The sequence below is a fragment of the Helicoverpa zea genome, chromosome 2 (assembly GCF_022581195.2).
Source record: "Helicoverpa zea isolate HzStark_Cry1AcR chromosome 2, ilHelZeax1.1, whole genome shotgun sequence".
NCBI lineage: Eukaryota > Metazoa > Arthropoda > Insecta > Lepidoptera > Noctuidae > Helicoverpa > Helicoverpa zea.
Window position 1 is genome coordinate 9,811,583 of NC_061453.1, and position 20,984 is coordinate 9,832,566.

The 20,984-nt window shown below is 37.8% G+C and overlaps 1 protein-coding gene across 8 annotated transcripts; it reads left to right on the forward strand.

The window, feature by feature from the left end:
- Positions 1–194: 194 nt before the first annotated feature.
- Positions 195–20,284, forward strand: LOC124638905 (protein kinase C-binding protein 1-like). Of its 8 annotated transcripts, none has more exons than XR_006985421.1 (22): positions 195–370; positions 583–1,890; positions 2,615–2,847; positions 3,854–3,938; positions 5,384–5,564; positions 7,543–7,731; positions 8,143–8,318; positions 8,588–8,698; positions 8,995–9,110; positions 9,579–9,656; positions 10,365–10,466; positions 10,604–12,318; positions 12,597–12,793; positions 13,136–13,291; positions 13,634–13,765; positions 14,509–14,653; positions 15,056–15,179; positions 15,594–15,714; positions 16,502–16,567; positions 17,045–17,163; positions 17,361–17,461; positions 17,867–17,907. XR_006985421.1 is itself a non-coding variant. In XM_047176054.1 (22 exons), exons 2-22 carry the CDS (start codon positions 586–588, stop codon positions 17,999–18,001), a joined length of 5,580 nt encoding a protein of 1,859 aa, XP_047032010.1. In that variant the 5' UTR covers positions 195–370; positions 583–585; the 3' UTR covers positions 18,002–20,284. The 8 variants fall into 8 exon arrangements, 7 of the variants coding, with proteins under 7 accessions (XP_047032010.1, XP_047032017.1, XP_047032025.1 ...); XM_047176054.1 differs by having other exon boundaries at positions 17,058–17,169; positions 17,867–20,284; XM_047176061.1 differs by having other exon boundaries at positions 17,058–17,163; positions 17,867–20,284.
- The last annotated feature ends 700 nt before the right edge of the window (positions 20,285–20,984 follow it).

Sequence of the window (20,984 nt, forward strand, 5' to 3'; positions counted from 1 at the left end):
AAGAGTTCTGACAACATTAACGCAGCCGTTACCGGCGTGTTAAGGCGAGATGTAACTATTAGGTTTCCAATGCAACCAAAAGAGATAAACAAAGCTTGTGGAAGCGAGATAAACCGAAACTTTTTGGTACGCTTGGTGATTTCGTACGTTGGCTGTTGCAGCTCCATCTGTCGGATAACCAATAAAAACTAAACGTAGCTGTACGTGCGATGGCGATGTGTGGATTTTTTCGTTGGTTGGTGATATTTTTTGATCACAAAACAATTGCTAATTAAAACAGAAGCCGTATGAATAAGATACAGCCGTTACCGCGTCTGGTGAATAGAGTGTAGTGTGTACGTGAAGTGTATATAAAATAACAAACCGTGTGGTAAGCCTGCCTATGTATTTGTATGATTGTATTGAAAGTAGGTATGTAAGTAGCTGGCAGGGTGGTTGAGCTTGGGTAATGACCGGTTCCTTCAATATTCAGATGTCTATTGTTAGGACATGACGCTGGTCTGCTGTTCATGTTAGAAGCACCACGTTTTCTTACATCACAAAAGGTCAAGCTAAAAATACCAGGTGCTTGTTTTGTCGCAGGTGATGGAGGAGAGCACGGAGCCCCACATGGAGACCGACGTTTCGTCCACCACAGGTGACGTGCCAGAGATGCAGGAGGTGACAGGCTCCGACGGTAACGTCGAGATGATCATAGTAGTAGAGAAAATGGATGATGAGCCTAGTGCTCATACAGATGAACAAACAGAAGAGCAACCGACGTCAGTCGAGGAAGAAATAACAACAGTTATAATATCTGAAGAGGAACCTCCACAGAAAGAGACTGAGATTATAAACTCATCAGTAAGTTGTCCAACACCCATAAAATCTATTGTCAAGACTCCACAAACATCTCCTGTTAAGATTCCACAAAAATCTCCAGCATATAGTCCTGCAAAGTCACCAGTAAAGACACCATTAAAGTCTCCAGTGAAGATTCTGAAGTCTCTCACTAACTCTCCAGTAAGGTCACCAGCTAAATCTCCAACTAAAGATGCAGAAATAGTAAATTCTCCAAGCAAGATAGACACAAAAGAGACTGCAGAGGAGAGCACAGCTCATCCTCTATGTATCACTTCTCCATCTCCTATGAAAATACAACAAGAAGATGCTGTTGACTCATCTATCCCAGAACCTTCACCAATACAAACTGAAGACAAACCTGATACAGAGAAATCTCCAAGCAAAGAAGTACATAAACCTGATCAGAAGTCACCCATTAAGGAGCAACTGCCTATTGAGTCAGCAACAAAAGAACCTTTATTGGTTGATAAAACATCAGTTAATGGCAAGGTCCAGAGCAATAGCACTAATAAAATAGATGACACAAACACTATAAATACAACTACTGCCAATCCTGCGGATATCACTATTGAAAACTCAAATGACTCTCAAATTGAAACAATGTCTGACCTATCAGAGAAAGAACATAAAGGCATTAGTAGGGAATTAAAATCTTTGATTAACTCTGCAAAAGAGTCAAAGATCATCAGTGAATGTACTCAACTGACAAGTAAAACTAGGAAATCTAGGTCTGCCTTAGACACTTCGAGTTCTAGCCTGAATTCATCTCTGTTAGAGCCCAATAAGATACAGGATGCAAGAAGGAATAGTAGTAACTCACAAAAGAGCAACTGTAGCGAGAAGTCTGAAAGAATTGTCCTGAAGAGGTCCATGAGGTCACAGAACCCTGAATTTGTAAGTAAGGTGAAACAGTTCCTAAACTCAGTTACAGGCAAGGGTCAAAAAGATTCAGATGATGAAGAAGATGAGGTGGAGAGTAAAGAAAAACCAGAGCAATTGGAGCCTGCTAGAGGCACTCCACCAAAGGTCAAAAAGACTGAACAAACGGTAAGTAAAATTATTAATTCAAACATAATATTAAAATTCCAATGTCTCATTATTAAGAAGAGCCCACTATATTTGTGGTATTGTTGATAACAGAATCATTCAAAGGTTAATTTTATTATATTTTTTTGATTAAATTAAATAGTGAATCTTTATAGAACACATTTTTCATCATGCCAGTGACATTTTTGTATTTTGAAAGGCTGCAGTAGTGCAGACTTTTTGCTCATCATGTTTATCAGCCAGTAACTTTTTCTAATAAGTAAGGTATACCTATTGACATATCTATAAACAACAAAATGGCTGCCTTTGCTGTTCCCTTGTCACAATAAATATCAGGAATTTGGGTCTGCTAAAATTTAATACCTGAAAATGGTTAGTTATATAGTAGAAACTATTATTGATTACTGACAAGTACTAAATATAATGAAAAGTAATTGCTTATTATGCAATCAAATTCTAGCATATAACTACACTTTCAAAGTAGTAGATCAAAATCAAATAGTAGTACTAAATCAACATATTACCAAAATAGTTTTGTTCAAGTATACTATGAAATATCTTATACTAGCTTCCGCCGGCTGTTTTACCCGCGTCGCCTAAGCTTCCTCCCCTCTAATTTTCATTATGAGCTTAAACGGTTCACTCATTCTTGAGCATAAGTAGTGTAACTAACGCAACCATAGATGTATTAACTTGATACTATAATATGTTTCTTTTTTGTCAGGTTGTAGAGAAGAACAATAAGCTTCGCATGGACCCGTACTGCTGGCGGTGTCATTGGGCTGTGGAACAACAGGCTAATGAGAAGTTGCATCCTCCGATGCATTGCACGGTCTGCCCAAGATCTTTCCATTACAAATGTCTGACTGGCACGGAGAGGAACAAGATTAATGTGGAGAAGAACTGGGTTTGTCCAGAATGCATGATTGTACTGCAAGCGGAAAGCTCAGAGACGAGGTAATATTTATACTGATGCTCCATCATCTTAAATGGCTGTGCTGTTGATGACTTTGAAACCAGTTTATTCCTTTGTTCTGCTATTTTAGGGTGCATTAGAACCAAAAAGGCAAATATTCATTGTAACTAAGAAAGAAGGACAAAAGAATGCTCTAGTTCTTTGTTATATTGGTCTAAGTGCACCTTAAGACAGTGTCTACCCACTTTGTATTTCATATAGATTGTATTGTTTAAATTAATTTGATAATAACAGAGCTATGCCATTCGTCTTGTTTAATCACCTATCAAGCCCTGGTCAGAGAGTCATCAGAGTTTTCTCAAATCCACCTGACATTGCAAGCATATAAGAAACTTTTATACATATCAGTGCAAAATATAGCTGTAAAAGAGTGAAATAAACACTAGAATTATCATAACTACGTAATTTAGCTTAAACGCGTATATAGGTTATCGCCTGGCGTATTTTTTTTAAGTGTGACACTTCCTCATACTTTCAAAGCTCTCAAAAATATGAATATGTTTATTTAGACCTCAGAAATGCTCATGTACTAGGAGATTTTATTGATCATAAAGAATAAGTGTACCCCTGGCTGGCTTCCGCAACAAAATTAATTAAAACAATGACCTATACAATTAACAGGAGCAATTGCAAATTCGTCGACTCCAAGCAAAATAAAAATTAAGCAGGATTTGTCTTTGTATTAATAATAAAATTAGATACCCATTTATTAAAAAAATATGCTTAGAAAGCCCTGCTAAAAGAATTATAATGTTTTATGTAACTGCAGAGTAGATAACCTATTATGTACACAATCATGCTTTACCCTGCCATACTAGAGTACTATGTACACATTGATTTCAACTTACCATCCAAATTATTACAGAATGAAATTACAGTCTTAAAATAGTTCCTCAATAGATACCCGTTCATACATATACCTATGCCCATGCTTTACCTGTCATATTAGTGTCAACATTAATTTTAACCGATTATCAATATTTCCAGGTCGCCAGCCATGAAGAAGATATCCCTGGGCATGCTGTGTGATCTACTGAAGCATGCGCTGGAGAGGATGATGGATCTCAATGGGGTAATTTGTTTCTATATTATGTACTACATACGATTTTCATGCCCATTGATGACCTAGTAGTCTGAATAGCATGACGTAGATGAGATATCGTAAGTATGTGAATTTGTTGTTTTTTTTTTTAATGAAAAGTACCTATACGCCGATCCCGTGGTTTCACCCGCGTCCCGTTTGAGCTCTTACCAATATAAAATGTAGTCTATATTACTCTGTCAGTGTGGCTTTCCAACAATTAAAGAATTTTTAAATCGGTTCAAATAAAAAGGAATACAAAAAAAAAATGTTTCCTCTTTATTATATTCGTATAGATAAATAAGTAAGCATCAAATACATTTTCTTATTTTCGTCTTCTAATAGTATAAAACAGCCCAAAAACGTTATACTTATTCCACTGCTAATAAAATAAGGCATCATACAACCGCGGAATACTTTCACCCGATTAACGCATGAACTAACAGCGCGGCAGATATTAAAATGTATGTAGCGCTGTAAGAACGCGACGCGGGACACGACGGCATGACCTTGCCACTTATCTACGTAGTCGCGGACCCCCGACACACGGGGAATGCGTCTCCCTCTAACACCCGATCAATAACGACGACTATATCGCCGTCTCGCTCCACCGACGCTAATAATAAACGTGTGTGTATTGTCGTTGTAATGTGCAATGCATTTTTTTTTGATTCATCATTTTGTCATGCTTTTGTGTTAGCAGAAATTCGTTTGTCATACTGGCAGAATGAATACTGATTTTCGTGTTTATCGCGAAATTACTAGAAAATCATGAGTACTAAAATAACCTAAATTATGGTCTTGGATGTCGTATCTTGAAATTCCTGCAATAAATCATTTGCATGCAAAATGCTGAGGTTGGTATGCCTGTAAAAGGTCTGCCACACCAATCTAGAAAATGTTTCGCATTGAACGAATGTAGGTGCAAACTGGGACAAACTAAACGCCTTTCTTTTTTCGTTGAATCGTACTATCTATCTATCTATACGAAACACATCGCTCTCTATAGTGATGACCTAGAAACATTTTCAAGATTACATCGATAAAATATTCTCAATCTGTTCTTTTTTTTCTGAAGCAATATAACAAAAAAAAAAAATTGTTAATTCTCCTCAATGAGAAAAATGGTACTGGCAAATATTACAACTTCCATTTGGAAAAGTAAAAGGCGCTTATTCATGGACTAAAAAGGAAAATCTAAAAAATCTATTGCGCAACGTGAATTTCATTATCACACAAAAACAAATTCAGTCTTCTATCAACGCTGTTTTTAATGTCTCACTGTGACCGATCACTGTGTTCTATCAAAATCATAGGCAGATTACAGACCCAAACGATGATCTTTTTATTTAGAGACCAACCAAGCTTACCTACATAATAAAAAAGAAATCCCTTATATTTACTAAAATGTTATAAAATCCTTGTTCAACTTCCAGGTGGAGCCATTCATGCAAGCCGTAGACCGGGCAGCGTTTCCCGACTACGACAAATACGTGGTGCATCCCATGGACTTATCGCTAATGAGTCAAAACATCGGCGAGGGACTGTATGGCAGCACGGAGGCTTTCCTTGCTGACGCTCAGTGGATACTGCACAACAGTATTATTTTTAACACATGTTAGTATGCTTTTTGTTTGGTTTTTTACTAAGAGAAAATTTCAAAAAAGTTAAACAAACGTTTCACGCAAGTTATAGAAAGCTTTTTATTCGAAATTCGAATTGCGTTAAACGTTTACCTTTTTCGTGATAACACCATGTTTTATAAAATAGGTGTAGTCTCAAAGTATGTTTAATAATTTTTGTATGTTTAACCTTTTGTGAGCTCATATCCATTCACGATCAAGTTGATCGTCCATTATCTTCAGAATTGCGCAAAGGAAGAAGTCTATGCTTAGCCGTGGAGCGAAATAGATAGCTAATTATTTGAAGTTGTGTATTTATGAAGGAAAATCCACAACCATAGTTTTTTTCATTGCGATTGCTGTAATTGTATCGTCGACAATAATACACTGTTCAGGAACATATGATTATAGTTCGGCCATTCAGAGAATGCGTTCCTGACACGTCGCGATTGAACTGACGACGTAACTTTGCAATGGCGTTGCAGTTACGATAAAAATATTTTTGCTGGTTGTTTACCGTTTTAACAATTGAGGAGCATTAAAACAACATTATTATATCAATAATCAATGAATGTTATAATTTTGTGCCAAACTGAGTGTCAAATAACTTGGTAAACAATATTTTTCTAAATCTATACTGCGCTATTACAAGGTTATGTCAGCGGTTTATATTTTGTAGTGCTGTGCTAAAAATAACAGGCAAGTATCGTAATCTGTTCTTATACAGTTATAATATAAAATAATACGTTTTGATTTTCTTTTTAAGAATTGGAAAATAATGGACTATAAGACTTAATTATAACGTTTATGAAATATAAAAATAAAACTATGACCAAACCGCATTTTTATACTTAGATTAAAAATGGTAACCCCAAATGGCGTTATGGGCCGCCATTTTGTGACGCTAAAACAGTCGTCCGTTGTCGTTTCGTGCGCATAGACCACGTTTTTCAAGTGTTTTCGATCTGTTTTTATTTGATTACCCGGCTTTTGTTAGACCGAGATATCAGGATTGATTCTGTTATTGATAATAATATAATTATACATGTAGGCGAAGATGATGATGAAGACACCACCTCCTCAAGCAAATCGGAGTCTGATTAATATTCTGTTCGCACATTCAATTCAATGTACTTGTAACAAAGAATAAATAAAACAATTTTATTATATGAATATTACCTTTTTTGGTTTCCACTTAAATAACTAAAATATAAAACAAATGATTCCGCCAATTTAAAACGAAAATAATCTTAAAATAATGCGGCGGTTCATTTTGAAGGAACGGTAACGAACTCAGTGTTATGTTGTGCCCATCACTAGTCGTGACTAACTGATAGGTGTCAGGAACGCATTCTCTGAACGGCCGAAGTATAGATTACGCTATATAATGGATGACGTAAATAGCGTGATGTGACAATCATCTTACTAATGTTTATTATACGGGCTGTTTTCCGCGGTTTTGCCTGAGTCCCTGAGTTAAGTATTTGACGTACTATGATAAAATGGCCTATTTTTGTTTCCCAAGTGTTTCAAAAGACCTATTCAGATGTTTATCTATAAAAGCCTTTAAAACAAGGCTATTATTAAGATGATACAGTGTGCTGCAGAACCTCTTTTTTATACATACTCAGAAGGAAAGAGGCCCTCTGTATAAAAAAGAATAGCCAAGCAATAAATTAGTACCTACAAATTTATGCTCTGCACAGCTGGCTGATCTCCTTATATGAGAACAGCCGCTGTGGTCAAAAATCGACTGTGGACGCCATTACAAATTTAAAATAAAAGTGCAACAATATGTTTTACATTTTCACATTAATTTTGTTGAAACTATTGTCTTGAAAGTGATTATGGAGACAAAATTACAGGCTGTATTTTATCCTGGTACACCAACAAACTTACTCAGGACTTGGTAAAATCGTAACAAAACAGCTCCTTTCCAATACAAATCTAAAGCTCTACATACGTAAATGTAGGCGATATGCTTTCAACAGTGCAGTCCAAGCTGACGGCCGGCGCCCGGGCGCTGGTGCGCTCGTGCCGCGCGGAGATGGGCGAGATCGAGGCCTGTCCCGAGTGCTACGCCGCCGCGCATGCGCGCAGGCCCACGTGGTTCACCGACGTCTGTACCACGCCGCATATTCTGTTTTGGGCGAAGTTGAAAGGTATGAAATCAATAAATATACTCTGAAAAAAAGTGGAGTGCTGCGCGCGATATTAAGTCTTCGTCTTTGTAAAAGACTAATATTCTATTCATATTAAAATTTTAATATGAAAATCTGATTTCGTAAATATATTACTGAAAGATTAGGAGTAGTTTCGATTAAGATCACGTAGTTTTATTTATTACATACAGATAAATCATGACAAATAGGAACTCCAAACCTAAAAAGTGTAATATTTTAAAATCCTGCAGCAAATTGTTTGCTCATCCATGTTATCAGCACAAAACCCATCATTTTGAAAACAAAGTGTATGGTCTTAAAGTTAAGTTCTCCGATTTATGTAATAGGCTTTTAAAGTCTTGTAAGTCGAATAAAAAATATATATTCAAAATACCAACTTTCATTCTCTAGGCTTCCCCTACTGGCCAGCGAAAGGCATGTCGGTGAACAGTGCAGGTTTGGTCGACGTGCGGTTCTTCGGCGCCCACGACCGAGCCTGGGTGCCGGCTAAGGACTGCTTCCTCTACTCCGAGAAGGATCCAAACAACTTTAGAACTAAGAGACAGGATATTATTGATAGTATGAAGGTGAGCTTATTGTGCATGACAACAAACAACAAACAAGGATATTAGTTTTCCACTTGCTTCTGTCAGCGCTTTCAACCGCATCCAGTGGAAACTATTCCTCAGATAAAAAGTAGGCTATCATAGCCTTCCTCGATAAATGGGCAATTTTATTCTGAATGGATCTAGTAGTTTCTAAGACTCTTCAGCTTTATAATGTTATATTTACATGTAGAGATATAAAGTAAATTGAACAGTTCCAACATTTATTTAAACCCCTTTTTATTTTGTAGGAAGCAGAACAACACATTCGCAATATATCAAGAAAGTACGGGAGGTTCGTTTACCCACCTTTCAAGACACAATTTGATCCCAGCAAAATGAATGAACAACTCAAAATGATGGTAAGTACCAATTATTTATTCATTACATACAAATACAGCATATGTGAAGTCAAGTAGTCGCTCTGGAGCCAATCAATTCAGTTTTATTATAAAGGGAACCTTTGTAATCACCGAACATACAATAAACATTCTGTACTGGCTTGCAGTTTCACCCACGTCCCGGGAGAACCATTTCCCGCAATTCGGTAAAAAGTGGCCTATGTCCTTTCTCAAGCTCTGAATAAACTGTGACTAAATTACTAAATATTATGTTTCACGGCCATGTGCCATTTATCCCAAATTTACATTGGTTTTAGATACCTACATTCGAAGGAGAAGTGAGATCGCTAGTGAAAGAGAAAGCGTCGCCGGTCGTCGCCAAGAAGAAGAGCAGGTCCAACTCCAAGAGCTCGAAGAGTTCATTTAACGACGGGTTCGTATGCCAAACACTTATTTGCAGTACATTGGCTTCTGTCTAACGAAACTCATTCTATTTACAAACCTTTATGTAGAAAAAACTATAGATTTATAGCTGATACGTGGACTTATTGGTCTGTAAAATCTGATTATTCTAGAAATTATTAGTAGATTCCACCACTGTGATGTGCACAAATATTTTTAATTCCTCTATTAAACAAAGAAAATTAGTTACTACAATTCGCAACCCTTGTGCGCTGTCAATTTTGGTGGAATCTCGCCATAAAAGCTACTAAGAAACAGGAAGTCCCGATAAAGAATAGTAGTAGTTCTTAGCTTTAAAAAAATGCATTTTAATAACCAACATAAAACCACTAAAATCCCAAGGCCTGTTCAAACATAAGCTCTATTCTCTTGAATATAAGGAACAATATGCAAATTAAGTAAAGTCTGAAGAATACAAGATATGATTAAATATCACTAGGTTGCGACTCCAGTCGGATAGTTCGGATAGTGACGGAGAAGAACTAAAGCGACTGTATGACCTTCTCAACAAAGACAGGTATGTAGTCCACAGGTTTGTACGAAAATTTATAAGCACTTCAAAAAAATAATATTACATGAATAGACGTGATGGCAGGGTAAAAAAATGTGATTCTGTATAGTCTGCATTTTAGATGGGCAAAGAACATTGGACACATATTTTTTATTTTAACAAAAGCCCGAAGTTGGAAGAGATTTCTTTAGAAATAAGCATTGCCTTTGTAAATTCTTTCGTTCCTGTCTTCTTTCTTTATTCTGTCTACAAAAATTGAAAAAAAAAATAAAAGCAGCAAAGATTGAGAGTGGGGGCTCGTGACATTACGTTTGTGTAAGTGACGTAACAGAAAATTAATTCGTGGTGTGTCTTCGTTGTTATTTTATTTGTTTGTGAGAGAAAAAAAGAATACGTGTCCATTATTTTAGAGTTATCTAAAAGACGGACTAATTACTTTTTTCATTCACCTTACCTATTGTAGAATACACAACGCTAGTCTTGTATAGTTTGTTCACGCATTTTTAAAGACAACATTGAATATTGCTTATATATGAATGGGCCTTCATGGTGACTCTTTGATCTCACAGCTAACCATGAACTAATTTGTTTTAACTTTTATTTGATTTGACACAATCATGTAAAAAATTATTAAGGACATATTAATTGAGGATTTGGTCTCACTCAACTATGAAAAAATTAATATTTAAATCAGTACTAATTTTATTGTTACAGTGATGTAAGTGAAAGTGAAGACACAAGCAATGTGGAGTCGCGCAAAATGGCGGACGGTGCTGAAATAGCTAAAATGGAGGAAGACGAGTCTACTGTTGACAAGTAAGTTTTTAACTGACTTCCCGAAAAGAACGACGTTCTCGATTTGACCGTGTATTATTTAATTTTGTGCATATGTGAGATCAAAACGAATAAACAACATCTGATCAAATTTTTAATGAATATAATGTATATTTCAGGGAAATGGAAGTCGATAAGCCAGTAGTCAAAGCAAAAGACGATGCTCAGTCATCCAGTACAACCAATTCTAGAAAGCGTCGCAGATCTGAGCTAGAGGAAGCAGTCATTACTATCATAGAGTCCAGTGGTGTCAACAGTAGTAGTGCCAATGAAAAGCGAAGGAAACTCGACGAACAGCCTACTGAAGAAGTTAAGACTGATGTTGCTGAACCCAGCAGCAGCAAGGAGGATGATAAACCGACCCCCGACAAACCTGCAGAAACCACAGAAGAGGCAACTCCAACTAAAACAAATGAAGCATTGACTAGGGTCAAAGAAAATGATCCAACCAGCAGTACTGAGAAAGATAAAGCCCAAAGAGTAACGCCTATAAGGATAGCGCTAGTAACAAAAGAAAAACGACATACCACCAGAAATAGTTCCTCTAATAAAGACACGACAGCTAAAATTATTACTCCAACTAAAAATAAGGAGCAAGAAAAGACTACCCCGCTCAGGCCGAAGTCTGCTCGCATTGAAAAAGTTGAGAAAACACCAAACGCAAAAGCAGAGAAATTAGCCAATAAAGCTGAAAAGACCCCTGTTGCAAAGGCCGAAAAAGTTGATAAAACACCCAATTCTAAAGCTGAAAAAACGCCTAACGCAAAATCCGAGAAAGTGGATAAAACACCTAATGATAAGCCCATTAAAGAAGGCAGATCTAGGTCTCAGAAGCGAAGAAATTCGAGAAGTAGCAGGTCCACTAACAGTACTAGTTCCACAAGATCAGAAAAAGCCGAAAAGAAGTCTGAAAAGAGTAGTGAAGCTAACTCTAAAGATAAGAAAGAGAAGGAAAGTAGTACTAAAGACACAGACATGGATAAATCTAAAGCAGAGAATTCACCTAAACCTTCAGAACTGCAGAGTCCGAAGTCTGTAAAAGAGCGGTTGCAATTCGATGACGACACGACACTAGCTGTATTAGCCCGTGAGACTGCGAAGGCACTAGTAACAACTAACAATACCGGCATGCCTACCATCAGCTGTGTTCGAAGTCTTTCCACGACGGCCCAGCTGACTGGCGTCACGATAACTAAGACTACAACCAACGCTAACACCATAGATATCACAGAAGAGGCTACATCAGACTCCAGCATCTTCACCCCAACCAGTACTGATAACGTAAACACAATGAAAGACGCCGTATCGAAGCTGCAGAAACTTCGTAGTGACGCAGAACCGGTCGTAGGCCGCGTCGGCGTCCGAGCGTTCGCGAGAATGACCTCACCAGAAAGACCCGCAAACGAGGAAGTGCAGGTAGAGATTAAGGCTGAACCTATCGATCTGGACGACGCTGATAGACATATGGAAAAAATGGATCTTATGAACGCGTTCCGACTAAGGCCGGTTAACCCTCAAAATCTGCCGAATTCTACGATGAGTTTACGCGATGTGCGGATAAATAAGGTTGTTGTAACGCCGTTGAACGCTAAGAAGACGCCGCCGAAGCCTGAGATTCGTCCTCGGGCTAAGAAGACGTTCCCTCAGCCTAAGAAGGCGGACGAGGGTCGCTCGGAGCTGAACAGCAAGAACTCGATGGTGTATATTCCGATACAGCCGCCGATGACGCAGGCGCCGCTGCGGCTGCCGCGGCCGCAGGTGCCCGCGCCTGTAGTCACGGCCGGCCCGAGACCGCCGCCGCTCGTCTCTAATGCAACGACACTACAAACTAATGGTAAACTTTATTTACATCTTTAGGAAAGATTTGATTATTTGTTTGACATGAAAAGACCAATTTGAAAAATTCTTTCATTAAAGGGAAGCTAGGGATCCCTGATGAACATAGACGATATTTTTCCAGGTACGAGAATAAGTTCACCCGGGACGCGGGTCAAACCGCGGGAAACAGCTAGTGAATAATATACATTTTCTAGATCATATGAATGAACTCGTTAGAAGCATGATGCGTCCGAAAAGTCTTAACATTAACTACAACAACTTACTTTCTTCCAGGCAACAACAACAACCTAGTGAACACAGTAACGACACCGCTAATGCAAGCTGTGTCCACGGCAGCTACGACATGCACGACGGCGTCCAGCACGAGCGTGGCCACCGTGCCCACTGTCCATACTGTGCCGCTGATGACGTCCGTCAACGGACAGTGGATGTTCAGCTTCCAGCCTGTTATGTCTGTTGGGGCTATCGATGTGAGTAGTTCGTGACCAAGTTAACAAAAACGGTAATAAGGCGAAAAATATCCAATGGCAGTTGAACAGAAACTTTTTTTATATGCGCGGACATCAAATTGTATTGCAAGCAGCAGTTTTTCGCGAATCGTGTTTGTTGTAAGTAAGCTGCTGCTTGCAAAGGGGTTTTTTTTCCTTTCGAGAAATAATTGTTTCAACTCAATCGCTTCGACACCACGATCACTACGTAATTAAAATCTGTTAAAAGCTATCCACATATACTTAGTTTCGTTTGTGAATTTGTATAATTTCTAATGATATATATATGGCTTGAAATATTAATAATCTTCAAATATCACACAGAGTGGAGCATCCCCTCCGATGTTGAACGGCGTGGCAGAACGAGGCGGTGCGGCCGCGCTCACGTCATCAACCGGCGCCATAATACCGGTCACACAGGCTGGACCTACACCTCCCATCTCTGTGTACACCAGGCCTACTGAGAACACGCTGGGAGAGGTACATAATTTATTGAGATTTTAACAGCAATCAGAGTAAGACACAGTTTTGCAGAATATACTGACAGGTTTGTCGGAATGGTCAATATTACAGTGGTTAAGGCACTGGATTGAAGGCTGGAGATAAAAGCTGCTTGCTTAGGATATTTGCTTGGTATTAGAGCCTAACAGACAGAGTTAGTACATAGTAGTAGTGGTCTTTTGATGGTTTCCTATTAGTAGAAAATCTTTGCCTCCTATTTTTGATGTTTTACGTATGGGATGCTCCTATAATGAATGGATCTATTATATGCTGTAATTTATTATACCTCAAGTAATTAATCTATATGAATTTCTCCGCCAGCCGCCGCGACTGCAGCAGAGGCCGGCGCAGTTCCTGCTGAACCCGCTGGACGTGAGCACGCCGATCGGCAGCATGCCCACCCCCTCCACCGCCGGACCCGTGACAGCTAAGCTCAACCAAAATGCTGTTAAGGTAACATATTTCTTATACCTAACCATTTTACAAGTGATGGTCACTGAAAATTTTTATAGTCTCAAACTCATAATCCTTTCCTCAAGTTGCAAAACAGCACTTTTTGAACTTCAAAGCCAAAAAATATCAATAAATATGATTACATATTTACCAATGTTAAATTATCCAATGTGTTTGTTTCATTAAGTTATATATAACTAGAGTAATTCTCTCGGCTGTATAATTACAATTTGTCACTAATTTGAATATAACAAGCCATGTTTAATCAATGTATTCAATGACTAGCTTTTGCCCGCGACTTCGTTCGCATGATATAGTGACTTCCGGCATATTTTTGGTTTGACCAATAGATGGCGCTATATGTCCGGAATAAATTTTATTTTTTATTTTTATATATTTTTTTTTGAAATAAAAACTATCCTATGTCCTTTCTCAAGTTCCAAACTATGTCTGTACCAAATTTCACACAAATCGGTTCAGTAGTTTAGGCGTGAAGAAAAGACAGACAGACAGACAGAGTTACTTTCACATTTATAATATTAGTTAGGATTTCGACACTGTTTACTTATATAGTGAATACCACGGAAATTACCATTAAAACTCACGTTGGAAATGTTCATCTGAGTTTATCACATACACCCACCCAAACGTAAACCTATTCCCAGAAATCTATCTACCAATGTTTCTCATCAAATCGTTACTTAATCACTTGTGAGAACTAAAACACCTTTAAAAACTTGCAGATGACAGATTTCTTCCGGACACTACTAGAGGACTCAATAGACAAGCTAGAGGAGCCGGCGTCGCAGCTGACGTCGCTGCGGCTGCAGCTGGAGCAGGCGCAGTGGCAGCACAAGCAGGAGATCGTCGAGGTCAAACATAATCATGGTATGACGACACTGTAGAATACTGAAATAACCCCTGTCTTTTAGCTGTAAAAATACATTTGTTGTTCTTGTATAAGGTTAAAGATGGCAGATTAAATCTACATAGTCTAATTCCATTTTGTTATCATTTTACGATAGCCAGGCCATGATTAATTGCTATGCACACATACACACATTTTGAAGTAAAAAACCACTGCACAACACTTTTATTCTTATTGGAGCAATTTGAGATGATAGCAGATGAAAAGTATCGAAGATGAAAACATTGCGCCGACTCCAAATCAAATCGAGATAATGTCAGGAGGATTACGACTGTCGACCTCATTGAAACAATAACGCCAGTAACATGTATAGAAACCCAAAAAAAACAATAGAATCCTCAATGAAAATGTATTGGTTTCAGAGCTGACGCTGGCGGAGATGCGCGCGTCGTTCGAGAAGGAGAAGCAGCGCGCCGTGAGCGAGGCCAGGCGGGCCGCGCAGGTCGAGCTCGAAGCCGCCGTCAAGCTCGCCAAGTCCAAGCAGTGGTAGGATATTACAATTACTATTTGTTTGAACTAACATTGCACATGGAGATTTACTCCAAAAAAACCAATAATGAACTGTGAGAAAAAAATCTCGGTTGAATGTTCATATTTTTTATTTATTTATAGTTTCTGACTATGACGATGAAATGTTGTCGGTAGGTTGCACCATGTAACTAAAACAATAACCGAAACCATTTTCAGTTGTCAAATCGCCGATATGACCAATCGCCTTTTTCATGGCTGGTTATGGTTTGGTTATCGTTATAGTTAAATAATGCAACTGACCCTAAATCGGAAGCTTTTACCCAGTAACAAAGACTAACAAAACATACCTGATTCGAATGTCTCTATTTGTAGAAAGAAGCCTTGTTAAAAAAAACAATTGTATTAAGAAATAACACGTCTATCTTAAAGGTGCGCAAACTGCAGTCAGGAGGCTCAGTTCTACTGCTGCTGGAACACGTCGTACTGCGACTACCCGTGCCAGCGAGCGCACTGGTCGCAGCACTACAGCCTGTGCCAACAGCGGTCACAGGTAACTACAACTGCAAAGTTGTCGCCAAACATACTGTCGTCATGAAACGTCAAACATTGCGCGAGCAGCTACGCAAAAGCGAATTGTGTTAGTGGATAGCGGGTGTAGCAGAGAAGTATACCCATATGCGCAAACTTGTGTTCGGAATTAAGTTGTGGATTGATTGCCATTTAGTTTTGAAAGAACTGTCACTATATTTTTATCGTTTTCGACAGACTTGCAACTTGCTTTCGACAAATAACATAACAGAGAGTGCACCTGTGTCACTCTGTAAACATTGTACCTTATGTTTTTAGTTTGAGGAATTTATTTGGTTATTTCCGAGGGCACTTAACCTCCTCAGTAAATAAAACGAACTCATCTATAGTCTGTTTTTTATATAATCTCGTAGACTAAATTGACACTTGCAAAATGTCAAACTTCCAAATAATGTTGCTAGCTCTTTGGTGGTTTGTTGAATCGTAACTTTTTATCTATAATAGACGAATTTAATATTCATTCAAAGTTTTATATTTAAAATTCACGTACGTACACACGGCTGTACGACGTGCTACAGACTGCCAGGGATATTTCACCACGCAAAGCCATGCGTAATCATCAAGGATAAGCCCATTATTTCAGGATGACTTATTGTGAAAAAACGATACTTGATTTTATTAACGCTAAGTTTCGGTCGTGCCACATCCCTATTTAAGAATTTGCAATAAACTGACAATACTCGTAATGTCAGTTTAGTCTACGAGATTAAGAAACAGACTATAAGAACGTACACTATTCCTATTTACAGGACAGTAACAACGGTGAACCTCCGAAATCTCCTGAAAATAGGCTACAACCTCAACCTGAGATGCCAGTGAGTTTCATAGAATTTTGTAGTGTGCTTCCCTTGTACTATCCTTGTAACTTTTAGTACTTCACATTGCTTACTAACAAAAAAATTGCATGATACGTTTTATAACTTATTCAAACAAAAACATAAAGGAAAGCCGTTTTTTTTTTCTTTGATTCTTTCGTTTAAAGATGTCTCTTCAAATAGCATTGCCGCTCCGAAGTTGGTTACCACTTACCAGTGACTGGGCAGATATCACAAACACACTTGCACATGCACGAAACACCTACTAACTTGAATGAAAGTTTTTTGATGAGACCTGTTTTGTTCGCTCATTTGACTATGTTAAAGTCATTAGTAACCAGCTTCGGAACTTTCTAGAACTTCCCAGGCTTTCCTTATAATACTTTGCATGATGCTTGCTTGAACTATAACACATTAAAGTCAGTAGTTTAGCCTACTAACCGGTGTATACAGAAGGCGCACATATTTATTACACAGTTGGGGTGTATTGGTGTTACAGAAAAGTTCCGCCGCGCCGACCCTCACGGTCGGCGGCAAGCTGGCCTCGCGCGGCTGCAGCCAAGACCCACATAGCTCCCAGAAAGCTTCCATTATTGGTATGTGTATGTACATTGTTTCTACTTAAAACTAAATTTATTTACTTGATAAATAAGGCTCAAATTATATCCTATTCAGATGGATCTGAGACGGTTATCCGTGGTTTTACATTCTTTATTCTGATTTTTAAATTATTTAGGCAAATAGAATTAAAGTATCAAAATGATAGTTAATCATAATCTAATTGTTATTGCAGTGAGCATGGTAGAAGACACGAGCGGCAACCAGACAATGAAATGCGTCGGCACTTACAAACCGCCATCCACCGGACAGATGCCCATCATCATCAACAAACAAGTTAGTATCGTATATCTTACTTCCATCGCATTCTATTGTAACACTGTACTTTTGATACAAGCTTCATAACATCAATATTCTAAAATTAATAAGAAAAAGATTTAATTAAAGTGGGTGTTTTGTAAACGTTGTTATTTATTTTGGGGACGAAAATTAAATTACAGGGCCAAATGATCATTTGAATACTTTTGGCAGTTGTTAGGTGCAGTTAGAAGCAAGACAGTCATAACCAGTCTTACTAAGAGGTATTTTAGTGCCTGGCTAACTGGGATGAAGAGGTCAGATAGGCGTTCACTCCATGTAAAACACTGCTACACATTTGTAACCAACAATCATCTAGCTAGACTTGAAGCTGGCGAACACCGAACAGTTGGCAAAAGCCTAATCAACTTCACCTTTACGTAGATAATGAACAACGAAGAGAACGCAAACAAGAAGGTTGTGTCATCGTCCGGCGGGTACCTCATCGTGGGGTCCACCACGAACTCCTCCATCGTGAACCCCGCGCGCCGCACCCACACCATACAGTACTACACATGAGACCTGCAGGGCCTCGCGCGGGACAACACCAGGCACCAACCACCTCGCTATTCGGTCAAGAAGGAAACTGACAGTCACTGGTGACACCATTACTGCCACGAACACCCTTGGGGAGGTAAACGCAGTGACGGATTTAGCAAGAAAAAAATATTGCGGGGTCTTTCGCTCCTAAAAAGAATAAACATTACTAAAAAAGGTAACTGTCTGCGCGAGGTCCTAACAATATTACTTCTCTTGCGTCCTACTCTTCCTGTGTGCGTGTGCTCATGCCTTCTGAAATAAACTGAATATAGTAATTCGAATCGTACAAATTAAAAGCATGCATGCGCATAGTTTTCAAATATTGTTGGTACGAAAATGATGTTGTTGGTTAACTCTCAAGACGAATGTAGTGTCGGTCTTGGTCGCTAGCAATAATTTACTCAAAGTAATCTGTTTGTACAAAACATGGTGATCACGTAGTTATTATGCCTTCAACTTATGGGAAATAATTCTAAATAGACGTGATCCTAAGTATACAATATTCTAAACGAGTGATAAGCAAGCCGCGTGTTGTTTTGCGTTGGCCGCGATAAACATAAATTGCCGGTCTTCTATTAGAAGTTAAATGTACATAGTTTACATATTAATTTCACAGGTCTAAGCTAGCGCATACAAATAGTTTCTACTTGTGTAATGATGTGGCATGAATTGTATGATGTGAAATATTCAATAATCGCAATATTCTAGTAAGTAAACCTTTTAGCAGTTGCGCTTTGTAGTATGTGGAAATTTAAAAAAACTTGCAGTCCGATACATGATATAGGCTGCAAAATATCTATGTTCTTTTATAACAGTATTTTCTATAGTTTTGTTTCACTGAAAAACTTCAAAGTATGCGCTGGGCAGCCGTTTTTATTAGTCTTTGGCTAGATTTTAATTTCTAAATTAAATTGTAAATATCATTGTGATTGTACGAGAATGTGGTAACCCAATAGAACCTATTTTTATTATTATTTTTGAGCTAGTCTCTTGAGTCCCTTTTTAATTGAATAGTCAAGATATTATAATATTTGAAGTGAAATTGCCGTTCATTTCATGGCATTGGCGTAAATTAAGGCTATTAAAATATATTTTCTGATTAGTTCTATTAGACTGTCAAATAATGGTGATGCTGATTGTAAACAGCATGTTTTAACTCAATATATTAGCCTCCTTTATGTTGTCTCTTCAAAAACTCTTATGAGCATATTTATTTAGCTCCAAGTAGGATGTAAAGGAAATCCTTCAACCTCTTTTTATGTAAATAGTGTAAATTGAATGATAGTATGTTCTGATAAAATTTGTTATAATTATGTGTATAGCAACAGTGCTACGGTGAATCTAATGATGATAATTGATACGATGTAATTCAACACAACTGAAAGTTTGCTGTGAACATTGTTAAGGCGTGTTATAGATAAGTGAAAATATCGATATGTTTTAGGTCAAGTAAAATCTCTTACTATCTTAGGCCAACGAAATAGGTATGATTATAAGTACCTAATGTGCTAAAACAGCAACGAGTGTCAAGCTAAATTGCAGTGAAATAATCCTTTGCCTCATCAACACAAATCTTCAAATTTATTTATACATATTATGAAAGTAGTTAGTACTTTTTCTTTTATATCTCTTCGTGAAATATATTTTATCATTTATAATAGCAGCAGCCTTTTACTTGATTGTAGAGATTGCCGCTCAAGTCGTAGGTATTGTTTCTGATCATAAAACTGTACAAAGTCCATCGCAATGCGTTCGGGACTACCGTATTGTTCACGATAACGATAATTTTAAGACTGTTAATATTAAGTTCACTTGTAATGTGCATTTTAGTTATTCAATACTGAGATAATGTCTTCATTTGTTTAATCGTGTTTGTATATAGTATGTTTTTAACTTCAGTGGCAATCCAGACACGCAATACATAGGTTGCATTTTTACTTGAAAGTTTGATTGAAAAACTTATCCACTTTTCTTAAAGTGGCCAGAGGTGTGTTCAGATTTTCTTTTTACTATCTACATTTTACAACAATTGCTACTCATGTTGGATTAAGCGTATTTTAGTTAACATGCACTTCAATACAATTTCAATTATTTACTCAGCATTTCAGAATAAACCTCTTTTCTGATAACAGAAATAGATTACTTCGAATGTCGAGTGAAAACTTCGTTTGTAAATAGTAAGGTTACGTTACTATTAAGAGCTTTTAGTACATAATGGTACCTACGAAACTGTTTCATTCAATAAACAAATAATGAAACCGTTTTCATAGTTTTATTTCAACTTTAGTTATCCCATCACATCATGCATAATATAATCTGCAATTACGTAGTGAAGTTTATTGCAAGAATGATTTCAGTCTCAAACCCCTGTCTACTATTTAAACCATGGAATTTTACTAAAGCTACTTTAAATCTATTGCTGACTCTTTGTCAACAAGATAAAAAGTGTTAGCAATAGATTTAATGAAGCTTTAATTTTAACGGAGCTTTGTGCAACTGACGGATAAACTGATGAAACTATAAATACACTGGTTAGACTGGAAGCCGACCCCAACAAAGTTGGTAGAAGGTTCGGAAGATGATGCGATGATGAAACTATAGATAGCAAAATTGGATATAGAATGGTAGTGGTATGCTACATCCATGAGTAAAATGGTATCGAAGACTATTTATATTATGTAGGCTGTGCAACTATTACTCTAGATTCGACGGCTAAACGCATTTTTTCCGTGTAAAAATGCACAATATGCACGAATCCCTTACATACCTGCATCTAGCCTTGGAATTGTTTATCCGGACAAGTGAGCACATTGGTGCCGGTGGGCAACGAAAATATGTCTTTATATCCATAGCGAAAAAGCTCGAATTTGATCGATGTAAGCTTGTGAACTTGAAAGGGTCACTCACGGCGGCGGGTTACCTACTCTCGACTCGACACTCAAGAATGTTAACATAAACAATC

Coding starts and splice junctions, on each gene's coding strand:
- LOC124638905 (XM_047176054.1), top strand. CDS start 586: ATGGAGGAGAGCACGGAGCCCCACATGGAGACCGACGTTTCGTCCACC. Junction 7,732..8,142: donor GTTTTGGGCGAAGTTGAAAG/GTATGAAATCAA, acceptor TTCATTCTCTAG/GCTTCCCCTACTGGCCAGCG. Junction 12,794..13,135: donor TGTCTGTTGGGGCTATCGAT/GTGAGTAGTTCG, acceptor AATATCACACAG/AGTGGAGCATCCCCTCCGAT.